Source organism: Lissotriton helveticus, chromosome 6, assembly GCF_964261635.1.
Source record: "Lissotriton helveticus chromosome 6, aLisHel1.1, whole genome shotgun sequence".
Classification (NCBI taxonomy): domain Eukaryota; kingdom Metazoa; phylum Chordata; class Amphibia; order Caudata; family Salamandridae; genus Lissotriton; species Lissotriton helveticus.
In genome coordinates, this window is record NC_136067.1 from 1,040,787,787 (window position 1) to 1,040,806,522 (window position 18,736).

An 18,736-nucleotide genomic window follows, 5' to 3' on the forward strand; every position below is an offset into this window, starting at 1 on the left:
GACTGGTGTTCAACATGGCTTAAAGTAAAGAAAAAACGCGTTATGACGCAGTCAATGCTGGCCGCACCAAAGCGCTTTGTTTTTTGGTCATGTTGCACACCAGCCTGAGCTGCTGTGCAGCATCTGTAAAAAAAATTGACTACGCCAGTAGGTCTCGCATAGGCAAAATAATTCGGCTTTGCAAATGCTTGTTAATAAGAGTTTGAGGGGGCGTTTTAAAAAAAATTTGCATATCAAAATGAAAGTTTTTTTTTAATTAAGAAAGTAGTGCTTTTTAAGAAAGTGAATGTCTGAGGTGGCGTGGTGGGTAAAAACAATGGCTGGAATGGAGCCACGAGCAATTGTTTGGCAGTGACTGGGGTGTTCACAAGCATCTGACCCATCACCATTTAATAATTTGTTTCACGTCAATGTAGTTAATGACATTGAGGGTAGAGTTATCCTTGTCGCATCCGTTGCACAATCTGGAAAGTTACGCAACAGTATTTTTTATGACCCATGATGATTACCTTTCCCATTTAATTTTTCATTGGCCACATGTTCTGTAATACAGGTTGGCTGATATAATTAAGGAGACAAAGGGAAGGACTGGGTTACATCCTGAACATTTAGTCAAAGAGGTGTGGCTGTAAGGTCCCCATCATACATCTTCCATTGTGGATTGGTCCAACATATATTAGACAGGTGTCCCACCCTACTCTGACGAAAGAGGTGGAACGAGATTGGGAGGACTACTCCGTCAGCCAGGGGCGAGTCAAGGATGGAACTGAATATATCTGACAGACTTGTTTCCATTCCACAGCGAAGACTCTTGTAGCCTTCGGCGTGAATGAAGCGGATGGTGCTATTAGGGGTTAGTCATGGATGGAGCCAGATGCTAAAATGCTTCTGCACTTTATTGCCGAAGAATGGCCACACTTTAGTTCTAGATCTGCACTCATGTGGCCACCACCAGGTGCATGCAGATGATGGTCTGCGCTCGTCCCTCTTTACAGAAGGAAACGCTCTGATCTGTAGTTGTCCTAGATCTCCTGCGCGGTTGCCGACCTAGAAATATATACTTAAAGGGAATTTGCAATTCTGGTATGCACTAATATGTTCCCTGCCTTTGTTTCAGGTCATTGCACCCCAACAATACTCTTGCAACACATGAGCTTTCGTGTGTATGCTTCCATTGTGTTAGAGCAAAATTATGCGCATTTCCATGAAGGAAAACGCGCTCTCCGATACCCATGGTTCGATGGGCAAGGACTACGGGTGGGATATTCTATTTCGTGTTCCTCCATCTAGGAGGCTAATGAAATCCAATGATCTGCACACTTGTCCTTTTAGCATGACATTTGGCTCTGCACACATGCTACTTTTTTAATTGGCACTGCGTGGAAAGAAAACGCACTTGCACATTCTTGAGGCACAAAACGCTGCAACTGCGTTCTTGTAAATCTTGCGCAGTGTTTGTAAGAGCAGTCAAATATGGAAATAAGCAAGTCTTTCATGAAGCAGCGATTTGTTATTGAAATGTGTTTCTTGCATAATATAGCTGTGCTTACATCTCTGGTTTTAATACTGCATATTGATGTTATTTTGTAGCCAGTATTTTTTCAGTATTTGCTGGCGCTTCGCTTTAACAATCATGATTTACTGTGTTACAAAAGTAATTGTACAAATAGAAGTCATTTTTGTTTCAAAAGTTATTGTACAAATAGAAGTAAGTTTTTACTTTACTACTTGGAGACATTGCTTCGTAAACGATTCATAAATTGTGAATTCCATGTTGAACCAGAAACGTGAATGGGCCTCGTGCAGTGCACATTTTAATATGCTTTGGTCCCTTGCCTTTAGAGTGGGAAGCCTCCAGTAAAGGACATGTTCACAGAGCTGAAGGATGGGCGTCGGCTACTGGACCTGCTGGAGGGACTCACTGGAAGCTCCTTGGTAAGAAACGTGTTAATAAAGCCGCCTCTCACACAACAAAGCAGCCATTGTCAACCCAAACCACGGGGTTGTTTTTCTGCATTCCGCGCTGTGATGTTATGTAATGTCAAGAAATATGTGTTCAATTAATGTCGCACTTGAAGAGAGTCAGATGGTTTCTTCCCTGTTTATTTTTAGGCCTTGCCTACCAGGCTGCTTTAGCTTTATGGTTGAGAAAGACCTCTTGTGGATCATTCCAAAAACATAGTGGTGTTGGAGCACACCCGTTGCTGTAATTGGTTAGCTTTATTGTCGCTCCTATTGCCTTCCTCGTTTTGCCTCTCCCCCCTGCAGCCAAGCTTCTTTGTCATGCCTTTGATTGGCTGACCTGTATGTACCCTTCCACTTTTCACTGGCAGGAAACTACTTTTTTCATTTTCCATAAGCACCCATGAAGGTATGGATATTTTCCCTCGTGTGCTTCACCTCCTGCTAAATACCCACCTCCAGGTGCTATGTGTTGCTCTCTTCCTCAGGTGCTGCATTTCTCCTCCCTTATCCCCCCACTTGACTTTTTTAAAATGTAATATTCCCCAAACCACTCCTCCATTGTACACCCGCTTTTCAGGGTTTCTGTTTATATTTTTTCTATCTACATGTCTTGGAGGGCTTGGTAACTCCCATTTACTGCTAGGTTGCTTGTGTCCGCAAACGTATATTTGAGCAGTTGGAAATATTTTTTTTATTCCACCAAGTGGTACCTGCCATATTGGATCAGAAAATAAAATGGCACCCACACCCTACAGTAGGTGCAGACATGCGTGGTGAAACATTCGCACTCCTACTGAATGATGTTGGCGCTAGTACTTCTTTTTTTTATTTTGTTGGATGCTTTTTCGTTCTTCGGCCCATACAGTTGGAAGGTTTATTTATCTCATCTAGCAAGTGCACACTTTTACCCAACACCAGAAAACTGATTGGGGCATAAAAAGGTAATGACTATCTGTCTGCATGGGAAAGTGAACTTGTGGGTAGTTCTTAAGGGCGAATTCCTAACTGTCTGAAAGCAATGTATGAAAAACTTGGTAATGTCTCCTTATGTATGAAACTCTTGGTATATGGAATAAAGCAGAAGAGGCTTACTCTGGCATACATGGTGGAAACTATTTCTATACACTCACGTATGTATAATCTACGCATAGATTAGGGATCTGTTGTACAGTAGCCCATTCTCCCTTACCTGCCCTCAGGGTTGACGTACCAAGAGTCCTTATACACTTAAAGTAGACAAGGGGAATTGGGTCTACCTTTGAGCTACAGTCGAAGCGCGGGATTACTTCCACGTAGACAAAGCAGATCGGCTCTCCATTTGTAGATCTGGTGAAGAGGCACAAGCTCTCTGCTTCTCTCTTAGAAGCATAGGTAGACACCTCTTTTATGTCAGTTTCTTCAATTTGATGTCTTCCAATGTTTGTTTATGGAAGGTTAGCCTACCTACTATATATCTAGTATTTCCTATTTCTGTAAGTAGTTTTCACCTCCATAATGGAAAGCCTCTTTCTTAGCATGATTGAAGAGGGTTAGGATTGGCAAATCCTGAGCTTTTCAGCCTTTTATATCCTTTACTTTGTCAAAAGCAGAAGGAATTGCCTGGATAAAGTTGTTTGTTTCCTTTGGCGTATAAATAATTATGTATCAAGAAAATGAATATTCAGGGCACGGGCATGGAAAAAAGTAATTTAGAACAGATGGCATTGCTAGTGAATGGGCATGTTTTTCTCGTAAAAAAGTTACAGGTTGTGATTCTATATTGAAGATTGAAACAGGTTTGGAGTCTTCAGAGCATTTCTAAGTGAGGTCTTGTGGGATTTGACAAGTGATCTTGGCTGCAATCTGAGTAGCTCATTTACTGTAACCAGCACCCACCGCTATTTAACATTATATCAGCCTTGTTTCTCATGTTCTACCCTTCCACTTGTTTGTAGCCTCATCGATTTCCTGCTCCTCCCTTTCTTTCCCGCTCCACCCTTTTCTCCTATGTGCCTACATTTCCTCTGCTTTCCCTTTCTCTCCTCCCATTGTTTCCCTTCTTCCCCTATTGCTTCATTTCCCTGCTTGTTGCTTCCTTCCCCTCCTTGTTGCTTCATTCCCCTCCTTGTTGCTTCATTCCCCTCCTTGTTGCTTCATTCCCCTCCTTGTTGCTTCCTTCCCTGATTGTTCCTTCCTTTCCCGGCTTGTTGCTTCCTTTTCTCACTTGTTGCGCCCTTTCCTCGCTTGTTGCTTCCATTCCTCTCCTGTTGCTTCCTTTCTTTTCCTATTGCTTCCTTTCCTCCCCTGTTGCTTCCTTTCCCTGCTTGTTGCTTCCTTTCCCTGCTTGTTGCTTCCTTTACCTGCTTGTTGCTTCCTTTACCTGCTTGTTGCTTCCTTTACCTGCTTGTTGCTTCCTTTCCTCGCTTGTTGCTTCCTTTCCTCCCCTGTTGTGTCCTTTCCTCCCCTGTTTCTTCCTTTCCTCATCTGCTTCTGTTTCTCCCCTGTTGCTTCCTTTCCTTGTTTGTTGCTTCCTTTCCTTGTTTGTTGCTTCCTTTCTTTGTTTGTTGCTTCCTTTCTTTGTTTGTTGCTTCCTTTCTTTGTTTGTTGCTTTCTTTTCTCGCTTGTTGCTTTCTTTCCTTGCTTGTTGCTTCCTATCCTCCCCTGTTGCTTCCTTTCCTCATCTGCTTCCTTTTCTCCTGTTGCTTCATTTCCTCCCCTATTGCTTCCTTTCCTTCCCTGTTGCTCTACCCTCACTTGTTTACTACCTTTCCTTTCCTGTTCCTTCGTTTGTTTCTTTCTTTCGCCTCCCTTTCCTCTTCTACTCTGTTCTCTCCTTCCTTCCTTTCCTGCTCACTTCGCTCTCTTGCTCCTTCCTTTCCGCTATGACTTTTACTTTTATATCATGATCACTCATTACCTGTTTTGCTCCTGCTTTACCTCACTTGCTCTCTCCTTGCCTCCTTAACAACCCGCCACCCGGGTGGCTTAAGTCTGATTACCATATGGCAAATCCAAACACCCCGGCGAAGATGATTATCTCCTCATCCCGTCGCTCTTTTCTCTTCTTTCTTGTTCCCTCTTTTCCTCAACCTTATCTTTCCTGCTCTGTCTGTATTTCAAGGCAGCCTTAGGGTGGCATAGAATGCTGCAGTATATTGTATACTATTTTAATATGTGTATAGCGCTTAGTACGTCTCAGTGTCATAGCCAGTGTTTCAGGGACCCTTGTGCAAGGAAGGACATTTGGCCCTAGCTGCTGTTTCAATGACAATGTATTTCAATAATTAGTGATCAGTCGTCTTAAAATTTCTCGTTTTCACTGCATCTGCTACACCATTGGAAGCTACGCCCTGCTACCCATATGTGGGGTGCTGAAATGTACGTAACAAAATATTATGAGATAATATTCAACACGTTTCAGGGTTACGGTTTTAGCAACATATCTCTGGATGACAAGTTCATTCATAGCCAAAGCTAAATATTATTTCTGAACAGCAGGAAGTCCAGGTAGACATGTATGGATTGAGAAACACCTAGTCAAATGAAAAAAGTCACTAAGACAGATTTTTTGTGCTGAAGAATCGGACTTGGAAAACGTGCATTAAAGTCATAAAGTTTTTTATTTTCACGAAAAAAGATTATTTGATATTTGGAGTAACCTTTTATTAACTTCTCTTTGATGATGGAAAAGATTTTGTTGTTGTTTTTATTATTATCGCTCTGTATATTTCTCTGTGAATTGTAAGTCCATTACTTGTTATTGTGCTGAGAAAAACTAATGTTCTTCTCTTGAGCCTGCCTTCTTGTCTCTTCAGAGGTTAATCATCCTGCGCAGCCCACGTTAGCTTCTTTCATTTTCCCCCAAACTGTTTTACCCCCGCACACATTCTTTTTCTAACTAATTCCATAATATAAGGTTTGATTGTTAAAAAAAATGTTTTTGTAAAGCTCACTTTGACTTCTTTTTTTGTAGCCCAGAGAACGTGGTTCGACGAGAGTGCACGCCCTAAATAATGTAAACAGGGTACTTCAGGTTCTACATCACAACAATGTGAGTGTGCATTATTTCATATGTACTATGTGTAATAAATGGCTGTATGTGAGAAATGTAAACAGTTTTGTTTTTATCATTCCTTTTGTTCTGTTTGTTCCCCAAATTTCTGAGTTTCATGCACATATCCGCATGTAGGTACCAGGTCAAAATTTAGCGGTAGGTAAGTAGCCAGGAAGTCAATTTCTTCAAGAAAGTTCATATGGCCAACATGTCCACTAGTCACAACTCCGCAAGCTAACTGGTAAAAATATCATAAGGTCTGTTGGCGTACGCATGTTGCACATTTAACGTACCTTTTATGTTGAAACTACAAACTTCAAGAAGCGATAAACCAGCAGCAATCATTTTAAAGCTTTTCTCCCAAAATCAGAAACTCCTTATAAATCTCGGTTCAGCTGACCTAACTCACAGTAAGGAAAAAAATCTCCATGATATGTTTATCAGGAGATGTTCTTGTAAATAAGTGGATACACAAATAATTTACCATAATTACTACAGTTTTGCCGACATTACACGTACCTGCTCACCAGATTCTCTTTGACAAGCAGGGGGTACCAGTGAAATTACACTGCTGGTACTTGGAAAACAATTTTTTTTTGGTACAAGTAGCCTTAAGCTTGGTAGACGAGTAAGCTGCTGGAAAATTGTGTTAAGCGTTCCTCATTCTTCCGCAAACACAACTTGGTTCTTTGGAAATATTTGCATGTTTATCAATAAAGTGTATTTGGATTTCCATACCAAGCAGGAAAGCAAACTCCTAAGTTTTTAGGTTTGGGTTTTGACAGTACAGCTGTTAAATAAACCTATTGCTAACAATTTACATAGAGTGGTCTTTTGATCTAATCCTTTCAACCATTGGCTTTCTTCGACCCGCCATTGCCAATTATGCCTTTGCTCAATCCAGTGGAGTATTCTTCTGTTATGTGAAGCTATTGGTTGTCTCTCTGCCTCTCCTTAAGTGCTTGCATTGACCTCCATGTGTGGATACTTTACAGCTATAGACTCTCTGTCCTTTCGTACATGTGTGTCTCCTCCTCGCTAAATGCGTTAACACAATAAACCCAGACATTTTGGCTTTGATAATATTTGTTTTCCTTGGCTCTGTGCTCATATGATACTGCAGAGAAACGTTATCCCTTGGACTTCAGAAGAGCTCTGAGAAGTAAAAGAGATAAAAAGAATAATAATACTATACTACTATGGCATCAGTTACTGGGCTGAAGGAACACTGACTATTTTGACGAAGTGGGTCAAGCGCCTGTTTCACTATGCTGATTCCACTGACGGACACTTACAAAAGGTTCTCTTTAACATGGTGTCCAGCATTGGGTGTGGAATGGAAAAAGTTGAAACACCTAACCAAACAAATAAAGCTAGTCAGGGCTTTTTTGCAAAGTGTGGTTGGAGCAGGCGGGTTGGTGATGGGAGTAAGGAAAAGGCACAGAGTTACCCAGAAGATACAATAGAAGGACCTGAGGTTTTTGATTTGGGGAATGAACAGGCATCAGTTGAGCACAAAAAAAGGTTTAAGCATAGGACAGTAACATTAAAAGCTAGTGGAAAACAGTGGGCAGGAGGGTGGTACCAGTGTGGACCATTGTGTGAAATGGATTGTATGACAGAAGCAAACATGGCTAAGCCACAGGTGCCTCTGTAGCGTTGCAACAACAACAAATGTGTCATAACAACGCATTCCTTTACCATGCATATCTTTACCATGGTAAAGGCATAATTGGTAAAGGATATGCGTGGTAAAACTCCCACCCCAGCCCTCAAGCCCTGAGCCCTAAAACTCAACCCCACGTATTTAAAACTACCCCGTTCCCAGACCTGCCCTTGATCCCTTCTACTGCCCCATCCCTAAAAACTGTCTCCCCCCGCACCGACCCCTAAAACTCGCCACCACGTCCTAAAAACGTCCCTAATCCAGTCCCCTGCCTGAGCCCTAAAACTACCCATCCCTGAAACTGTCCCTTCCCTCCACCCAGGCCTTAAATCTCAGTTCCATTTTCTAAAAACTACCCTGACACCAGCCCCTTACCCTAAGCCCTAAAGACTGACTCCTATTCCTGAAAACTACCCCAACCCCACCATGAGCCCTGCAACCCGGCCCCCTGCTCTAAAAACGACGCCCACTCCTAAAAACTACTCCCGCACCCCCCTAAAGCCTGTTTCCAGCCGCACTTAGAAGACTGCGTTCTGGAGCTTCCGCTTCCGATTCTTCCTGCGCTCGCCCATCCATGCATACAGACAGCGCGCTGCTTTAACCACGCATATGCGTGGTTAAGGCAAGTGTGGTTCCACTTGTGGGGTAGGGGCACGCATGGCTCAGCCCATGTTGTAAAGGCCGTTTCCCTTTGAAATATGTTGAAAAGAGCCAATAAATATAGAAAACGGGAGTCACTGGATGACCCCCAATATTCTATAAATCATGGAAAATGCATGACAGGAAGAGTATAAAAAATGTACACCGACATGGCAGCAGTAATGACAATGCGACCCAACCTCCAAAATTCAGTCAGATGTATTGTTTGAATTTACAACTTTCCAGGAGGATCCCAAAAGCAATACCTGGGAGAATGTCCTGGGAATATTGCTGGTGGAAGGCATAGAGGTGTGCATCAGTGATGTAGTGAAAAAGGGTGCTGTGCTCAGATATTTGTAAAGACTGGCCTTAGAATGCACCAACTGACTTTGAAGTTCTGCAAGTTCAACGTCTTCACAAGCTACTAGCTTTAATATTACATAAAAATTAACAAAGGCAGTGTATACCTTAATTGAAGTGCTTAAGCATCACGATTAACTAATTACAACCACAGAATTTAGAACCCTTTTTCCAAAATGATGAAGATTTTCAAATATTATCTACCTCTAAACCAAGCCTTAGCCTGCACAATTCAAGTCAAGAGCGTGCATAAACACCTTGCCTGCTATGCTGCCCAAGGGGAGCCTTTCTTAACCTTTGCCAAGAAGAGGAATCATCCATCAGGTTTTGTTAGAACACCCACTGTGCCGAACAATACATGTACAGCCCCTCACAGTACTTGACATTTTAGTTTTAATGCAAAAAGAACAATTGATGGACAGAATGCAGAACAGTGTCACACATTCACACCAGTACAGAGATCTGGGCCTAAATCCATCGTTTGTTTGCTCACCATGCCATTCCAGTTTGGACCCAGCCATATGCAAATCAGTCTTGACCCTGCACCCAATGGGAACAGGCCAGCCCGAACTGCCAGGCCAGGTCCTCGCTGGACGGAAACAAGCATCCTAGGACCGGTTTCGAGCTGTCAACCCTCCTCAGCCAGGATGGCTTGACTCCAGTGGCATGGAGAGAACAATGGATTTAACCCAGATCTCTTGACTGGGGGTGAATGTATGATTTATTCAGCATTCCGTCCATCATTTGTTTGCATAGCATTTTAGTTTTATGTGCAGAATCTGCTGGCCAAATGGTTGCAAGGATAGATTGGTTCTTAATCACTTGCAGACTGAAGGATCAGTGCTTAATTTGAGCCGGTGGTTTCCAGTGCTTAGCACCAGCACTTAATTGTCAACACCGGGAATCACGACAGCCAGCCACATGGTGGTGCTGTTTTCCAATTTTGTGATGAACACAAGAGCAGTTTTTTAATTAATTCTATATACATTAAAGGGACTAATATCTGCCACCCAAAGCTATAAAAATAGCCTGGGTGGCAGGAATTACTCATTTTCAATGTATAAAAAGTCTGAATTGTCAGTAGTAGCTCAGTGGGTGGTGCAAGCTGCTGTGGTCTCCTCACAAGGGCCGGGGACTTCTTTATTTATAAATGATGTACTGTGAAGGATGGCGAAGGATGGCAGAGTTACTGCTCCTGGTGACATTTCCCTGCTGTTCACATAGATATCAACTGTGCTCCTTCTTGCATCCAATTATGTTGTGTAGAGGCTCAGCCTGCCACGATTCTTCATAACGGTTGTCTCCCAGTCGTCTCGGGTCTCCACTGCATGATTCCAAGGCTTCCTTGCTTGTGATGATAATGCATTGATGATGGCATTGCATTGAATCCATTTTCCAGGGTAGATGAAGAAATCTAAAACTATAGCTTCAGGACCACATGCTAAAAAGGCTAACATAAGAGCTTCAGCTCTTCAGGCATTACAATAGCATTGCCTGGATTCAATTCACGGCTACACCGAGAACATGAGAATGCAGGGTAACAAGAGACAAGGATTGACTTTTGCGGAAAAAAATAATTCTTCAGTTGCTGATCTGAGCTGAACCAGCAAATAAAAAATAAAAAAAAGTGTCTGCATCATTTTGTAGGTGTGTGCATGTTTGGTGCTCATTCCTACAAAGATGCAATAGTCTTTTTTCCTCTTAAGCATGGCTAAAGATATTGGCAAAGGCTGTAGGTATCTAAGGCGAGAAATATTGACTTTGCCAATGCTTGTTCCTTATGAAATCAGGTATGCCCTATAGCTGTAAGATGCAGGCTATTACAGAACGATTTTATATATCTAAACCAGAGAAGAGTTGTATGTCACACTCTATAAAAGAACCCTATTTTTGTCTTGCTGCAGAACAGTAACCGAATCTATATAGAATGGACATTCGGTGAATCTGGGTAACTGTTTTTTGTGCCTAGTTTATTATGTTGAGACCGATTTGGGGTGACAAATGGTAAACAGGCAAGAACTTAAAAAATGAAACCTAATCTTATCAAGAACAAGACTGTTCAGATTAACCTGGCCCATCCTCTTCTCTACAAACAGATTTCTAGCAAAAGAGTTTGCCATATAAAGCGCTAAAGCCACAGAAACGGCACAGGCCTCCAAATTATTGTATAATGTTTTGAAACACCCTGTTGAGAGGCTAAGTCCTTCTTAAATTTTTTGCACAGGACGAGCCCATTTTTCTAAAGTTAAAAAACAGATTCATTCATGTCATATAGACGTTATTTAACCTGTAAAATCACTTTCATTATACAGGACTGTTAATGATTCACACAGCATTGTGTCAGTATATGGTTATAGCCAATTGCAGTTTTTTGCTTGTTAGCTGTCACAATTGTGTTTAATGACTAGATGTCTTTAAATTCATTCTTCCGACGTTTCCGATGAAAACTGAAGAGATGGGGTTCCCAGCAGTTTCAATTTCTGATATTTATTTTGCTAAGTCCTAGCAATTTGTTTGCAAGGCCATGACACATGTTATGATATCTATTATTTCATGATCTCCCACTTGATGAATTCAGCATCCCCTATGCATGCTTGATCTCTGCTTCTGGAAGTTCTGTGAAGGGGACAGTTATTGAATCCTTCTCGGTGAGGGAGGTCCATTTTTGCTAATCTCATTGAGGCCGAGCTGAACTTTCACTATCTCAGTTATCCATGTTCATTGAACAACCTGTTTGTCTGGAACAGTTGATACTCTGTAGGAACCTGAGGGCATCTCAAAGTCTTGTTCCTCATTTGCTTTAAATATGTCAGATTACATTTGGGGGTGAGTTGTGCATCGTGTTTTGTATTAATATGGAAATGTAGTTGCTTTGTGTAGATGCGGTTACAACACGTTCGAAAGTGGAGAGGTTTGCTCTATTAATCGGTTTTGACAAGATAATTTGGAACTTGTCTAGATGGATCTGAAAGTGCATGTTTGATTTGGCAATGCCAATTATTACCCACATAAAATATGAAGAGCTTACATACAGGGATCTACCTTCCTACACTCTGTACGTGGAGAGTGATTTGCATAGTTGAGATACAGTACTAAATAAATAAACTGAGGAACAGATAAGTTCACCACTGAAGCGGGTGCACTGTACTGATCATAAGTTTTTATTATTCATTATCCCACCCTTCTGATGTAGATACATTCAGGACCATTAGGCTGAGCTCCATTCAAATCTGTAAACCTTAATTGCATTCAGTGGCTGTATTAAACGACGTAGCCACCATTGCTGCAAATTTACATGCCGAGGTTATGGTTTCATTAGGGATCCACCGGTCGCATGCTATATGCTGTAGTGAGTGGAAGAAATATTTGAAACAACTCAACGACAGATCAGCGGAAGGGGAGGGCTGGAAAAAATCCCCAGAATAGAATTTATTTATTTTCATCAAATCACAACGTCTTTGATAAACCCAGACCTAAAAAAAAAGTGTGTTAAAATGTATGAACCAAAACATTCCCAAACATTTTCATTAGGGAGCAGATGTTAAAATTGACAAAAATGGATTACACTGTCCTTCCATTAGGACCTGTGTGTTAGCGTACATCCTGCTCTCTTGTATGCCATTTTTTCTCCGCAGATGATGCTGTGCAGTGGAGGTGATTATCCATGCATCCACCATCTTTCCCCCTATGTCCTGCCTTTGAGTTTCAGGGTGTTATATTGTAGTTGGTGGACTAGTTCTAACATCTGATTCTCCACTTATTTATTTTCAATATCTATTTAACTGCATTTTGCTAAGTTAGCAGAGTCCATGATGCTTGTGAAAGGTAGATGTATTTGTGTCTGATTACTACAATTGTGGCTTAGTGGCTAAGGGTCTTATTTAGACCATGGCAGAGGGTCCTCCGCTGTGTCTGGAGCTGGAGGACTTTTTGCAGTACTTAGAAATCCACACCAGTCTGCCAGGGATCTCTGTGCTGTGGTGCAACCACCACAATAATGAGTTCGTCAAAGCATTGTCAATTTTGCAAGCAGGTACCATGTAAACTGCTCCTGCTCAGTAAACTTTATGTTCAGAGGATACAAACATCATAAGTAGAGTCCATTTTCCCTGAACAAAAACGAAATGTTCTCAATGTGCAAGGACTTTTGTCCCTGCGTGTGGGATCCTTATAACATTTTTCCTGCCTGTTTCAAACATGCTTCCAATCAGTGTGGAATTACCGAATAGCCAAAGTAGGCACCGGCCAATGTGCCCCACTCCTCTAAGAGGCCCACGACAATGGACCAAAATAAGATTGATTTGTGAAAGAAAATTACAATCAAGCTTTCTTAAATGTTCTTTCCAAAAGATAGAAAAAATATTGAATCAACTCAAAGAAACGAAAACTTTACATTAAAGACTGTAGAGAAAATACTGTAGTAATGGAATGTACCAATTAACAACTTAAAATACATAAACCAGAGACATCAGATTCACATAACAGTTTGCCTCTTAAAAGCAACAGTATGTAGAAAAATCAGTTGGATTGGGTATTAGGAGATAATTTGTGAGGGGGCCCCCGAAATTTCCACTGCTTTGGGGCCTTTACTGCTTCCAATGTTGGCCACCTAGACAGAAATTAATAATGGTAATCCTTTGGGGAGGGACCACATGATTACGTGTTTCCATCAGCCTAGCCAGCGGTGACTCTTCTGATGGTAACCTAGTGATGGTCGTAATGGTAAATAGAGTGCAGGACCTGCAGGTTTGTCAGGCCTGGAGAACTGCTGGTTTCCAGTGTTTCTCCTGCTCCAAATCTAAAGGAAGTCCCTTAGTTTCTTGTGTTGATTGGAGGACAAGATTAACCCTAGGATCCCCCCTTGACTAAAGTGAATAATAACATCTCTTCCACCTCCTGAATTGGCATATCTGCCAACTGTGGTAACTGACACAAAAGAGCATAATGTTATTGTAAAGCACTGTATAAAATATTATATGTACAACTTATAGAGATATATCACAGGCATTGCTACCTGTATAATCTGATAGTAAATGCACACTTCTCCTTATTTCATTATTCTTGATACCCAAATGTCATTATCCTAGCACTAGCTTGCTCTTTGATTCTGTCTGTAAGTGCAGTGATGAAATTGTGACCACTTACTGACTAATTGTGTCGTTTTGTTTACCTTCTTGTGCTCCAGGTGGAGTTGGTGAACATTGGAGGGACCGATATTGTGGATGGGAACCAAAAGCTTACCATGGGGCTCATATGGAGTATCATCCTCCACTGGCAGGTACCGCACCTTCAGTACTTTTGATGTTGACACTGATGTTTGTGAATACAGCGGCTCCTCCCACCGCACCCTTTCATTGTTGTAAATATTGAAAACAATGCTGAATACCTTGAATTTATTTGACACTAGGCGTATGCTTGTGGCTGAACATGCCTCATTAAGCACCTGCCAGGAATTAAGAAAAGGTTTTCTGGAATGCATGTACGTATTAATTACAGCGGCTTTATCTACGACGAATGCGGAGAAATATACAGTACTAAATCCCACTCAAGGCGTGGGAAGCGGGTGTACCATGGTGCGGTTTGCACTGTATGTTTGTCAATCCCCAGAAACAGGTTTATTAGATGTCTTGTACTGTGATAGAGCCTACCACAGAAACACTTCAAAACAATACAACATGTCATTTAGAAGGCAATATCATTAACTTTTCAGAAATGATGCAAGATTTGTCAGTGCTTCTGTCAAAATAGAATTGTGCTATCTGGAGTGCTCCTCATACACAAACAAAGGCCTTAGACTGCTGCCTTGTCTAACCTTATAGAAGCTCTTGCCCTAGTAGCATTTAAAAACATACAAAGCTGAGCACCATTCAAATAACAAAACCGTGAGTAATTGGCCAAAAATAAACCATTGTTAGCCTTTAAACTATTTCTGCCAATCTTTATATAAATATCTGAGATCATTCACTTGGCCACAGTTCATAAGGATTGTGATCTCATTGGTGAACCTTGTTTTAAGACCTTTTTCTGCTACCAAAGATCATATCATGGCGCTTAGTCGCAGGCAGCCTGTGCCCCTAGAACCAAAGTGTCCTGGAGGAACTTAACCTGGAACATCATGCTTGTAAACTATTGATTTCTTGCCAGATTTATTTTAAGACCTGAATTCTATCCAAGCAAAGTTTTTGTCTTCGTTGGGAAAATTCAAACTCCAAAATAAGAAAGATTGTGAGAAAGTGGTGGAATTTGTTAGCTGTTGTTTTTCTCAACAGGATGTACAAGGAAAGCAATTCCCTCTGAGAATTGCAAATATTTTTCAACTAGAGGAATATTTTTGCATGTTTCCTAACACGTCTCTATGTTCTTGCCAGCTGCCCTGTTTTACATTCTGCTTGCACAAAGTGCATTCATAATTTTACTACGTCCTTGTATAGTGAAGATTATGTCGACTAATTATAAGAAGACCAGCCAACAGAAGCAATAATAATTATTAGATTTTATTTTAAGGGAAGGTTCCCTTCATTGATTCTTGCGAATTTTGTGGCACTAGTATTCTAATAAAGCAAACTACAGAAGATAATTTTTTTTTTTTTTTTTTCAAAAGCCAGTGATAGGATAATTAAATGGTTTATTTTGTATTATTGTAATTTTAAACTTTGAAGAGGGTGGGCTTGTCATTATTGCTTGTTTTCTCCCTGGTGGTTACACGTTTAGGGCTATCTCTAATGCTTTACAATTCCTTCTTTAATTTTTATCTGTCTGCATGCAGGCCCATCTGAATTGTGGATATTCTGGATACATCTGTCTGTGCTTAATTTCAGGTGAAAGATGTCATGAAGGCCATCATGTCGAATTTGCAACAGAATAACAGTGAGAAGATTCTTCTGAGCTGGGTTCGACAGTCAACGCGGCCCTATAGCCAGGTCAATGTTTTAAACTTCACTACAAGCTGGACGGATGGACTTGCCTTTAATGCTCTGATCCACAGGCACAAGTAAGCGAGAAACAAGTCATCCGTAAATGTCCTTGTGTTCATGACTACGTCTTAGCTTTCTCCAGTACCGTTGCCATACAAACTGCGCACTGTGCCTATTTAGCGATTGTATAGTTCAAAGCATACATTTATTCGTTATATATTGTGTTATACAATAAAAGTGTAAAAGATTGAGTGGAAAGGGGAGCAGTAAATATTATAGGTCACTCTATCGAGGTACAATTTTAATAATTTTTTGAATTTTTACATGAAATGCAACTCGTGCACAAAGACCTCGTCTGCAGCACTACCATTTTATTCCTAGATTTACCCAAAACATGAAACTAAGGCGGTAGATTTAAAAGACTTGCTTAGATACAATAATATAATCTCGTTTGGGTAACAGCAACATGATGATTGTTCAAGCAAAAATAGGGTTCGAGGCATGTGGGCTGCTGAATTCATATCTGTGCATAGATCGCCGCCTAGTGTTGGGTCCGGATGATTGCACACTGTTGTCCTGGAAGAGTCTTCGAAGTATCACGAGATAGGTGGCTCCTCCCTCGGACTACAGTGCGCATGGGCATCCTCTCCATCCTCAGATTGTTTTTTTCCGCCATTGGGTTCGGATGTACTTTCCATAACTCCAAGTTCGGAATCGAAATATACTTTTCAAAAAGGCCAAAAGGCCTTCGGATTCGTCGGTATTGTTTCACTCGGTACCGATAAGCTTTCTTCACCATTTGCTTGCACTCCGGTCGTCGAATCGGGCCGTTAGGCCTTCTCGACGACACGTGGACCGACGGCCGATGGACCAGTGCAACTCAAAGTTCCCGCACACAGATAAGCATCCCGTGTGCAACAAATGTTTATCTCCAGATCATCATGAAGATAATTGCCTAGCTTGTGCCCTGTTCCGGTCCAAAAAGACAATCCGGAACCGGCGGGCAGCAAGGCAAGAAATGCAGAGGACGGCACCGGAGCCCGAGAATATCTTCGACGATGAGGAAGAACTAGTTGGCGCCGAAGACTCGGATCGAGAGGAAGATCAATACTCCGAGCACGACTCTGAATACTATATCGACGAGGAAGAACAAATCGTCGATGTCGAAGAATACGATCAAGACATCGTAGCTGTCGAAGACAACTCCGATGACAGCGAGAGGCGAACCGTGAGTACACCGCCCCATACAGACACTACACCAATATCAGAGACTCAGGTCGAGGCATCGCCAACAGGCCTTAGCCAAGATCAAAATACTGGTTCTATAGCCCCGCCATACCGCCCGGCTAAGAACATATAAAAAGATCCTTCTGAGACACGTAATCCAAGGCCGGTTCAATCGAAAACGAAACTCATCGACACGACAGTCTTCGGACCGAACGTCTTCGAACGGAAGGTGATAAAGCAAAAGGGCGCCGAAGGCGACCGTTACATATAAACCTTCGAAGCCAAAGGCCGTCGAATCGACCAAATCGAGTTCGACTGTCGAAAAAGGAAAGATGCCTGTCGACGACGGCAAACAAGCTACACCCAAGGCGGTCGTCGAACCGAAAGCGAAACCTAAGGTACACCAAACAAAGGCGGTCGAGCCGAAGCCCATCGACCTGAAGAAGGGCATCGAGCCAAAGCCGCAGGCTCCAAGGACACCTCTACAGCCTAAAGAAGTTATCGAACTGACGAAACCACTCGGTCCGAAACAAGTGGTGAAACCTGTAAAAGACGTCGGACCGACAAAACCTGTCGGAAAACCGCAAAAACCAATTCAGGCACCAAAAGCGGTCGAACCGATTAAAGGCATCAAACCGAAGTAGGTCAAACCAAAAACTACGACGCCAAGGCAAAAAACTGTGGAAGAGGAGATCATCCATCCAGACCCCTCCACAGAAGATCAGTCCAAGCTGACCCAAACACTGGGAAAGTGACTGTGTATACAAAAAAGAAAAGACCAGTGCCAGCCGAAGACCTTTCTAGAATTCCACTAAAAAAGAAGAGAGACTGTGCAACCTCTCCTATTCTTTTCCAACCTATCTCTCCAGCTATGCCTACTACTCCATATGCCCCATACTCACCTGCACGCTCTGACTACAACCCACATGAAAATCAGGACGCAGATGTGGGTTTTGGATATCCACAAAACCGATATGTAGACCCCAATTCACAGCCATGGGGGGGGGGGGCTGAGCCAGACTCTGAGGGGGCTCTACCCATTACAGACCGTACTGTATACCCAGCAAAACCATCACCCACAGAAGACACAGTGGCTTTTAACTCTTTACTAGATAGAACAGCAAGCTACCATAAGGTAGACATGCATTCAGATGCTGTAGAAGAAGACTTTCTATTTGATACACTGGCAACATCAGAAAGAAGTGTCAAAACAATCCCCATGTTAAAGGGTGTCCTAAAGCACGCAAATGACATATTTAAAGACACTGCTAGGGCACGTGTCATCAACCCTGGAATAGAGAAGAAGTATAGGGCAGCACCAGTAGACCCTACTTACATCAGGGGACAACTGCCTTTAGACTCATTGATGGTATCCAACGCACGAAAGCGTGCTAATTCACAAACTACAGGAGAGTCTCCTCCTCCTCATAAGGAGTCCAAGATTTTAGAAGCATCAGGCAAGAGAGTAGCTGCTCAAGCAGCAAACTCATGGAGAATAGCCAATACTCAAGCCTTGCTGGCTAGATATGACAGGGCGCACTATGACAGTCTAGAAGAACTTCTCCAACACTTACCTGAACCTTTCAAAGACCAGGCAGATGAACCTATACAGGAGGGAAAGCTCATCACCAATGCCTCCATTAAATGTGCTCTAGACGCGGCAGACACAGCTGCCAGATCTATCAACACAAGCGTACTGCTTAGGAGACACGCATGGCTGCGCATATCTGGATTAAAAAAAGAAGTCCAGGCTACAATTCTTAACCAGCCTATAAACCCAGATTTTTTGTTTGGTCCAGCAGTTGACTCAATTCTGGACAAAATGAAAAAGGACCCGAAGACTGCAAAGTCCATGGGAGCTCTTCAGTCCCAACAACACAGAGGCTCCTTTCGTCAATCCAACTATAGAGGAGGAGCGCGTGGAAACACATC

At 42.1% G+C, this 18,736-nt stretch overlaps 1 protein-coding gene across 2 annotated transcripts in view; it reads left to right on the plus strand.

Moving 5' to 3' along the window:
• Positions 1 to 18,736, plus strand: part of UTRN (utrophin) — a 1,532,463-nt gene that overhangs the window by 315,167 nt on the left and 1,198,560 nt on the right. For both annotated transcript variants that reach the window (XM_078648677.1, XM_078648678.1), the window contains 4 exons: positions 1,843 to 1,935; positions 5,918 to 5,995; positions 13,849 to 13,941; positions 15,482 to 15,654. In XM_078648677.1, the coding sequence (XP_078504803.1) occupies positions 1,843 to 1,935; positions 5,918 to 5,995; positions 13,849 to 13,941; positions 15,482 to 15,654 (437 nt within the window). The remainder of the gene's footprint in view (positions 1 to 1,842; positions 1,936 to 5,917; positions 5,996 to 13,848; positions 13,942 to 15,481; positions 15,655 to 18,736) is intronic.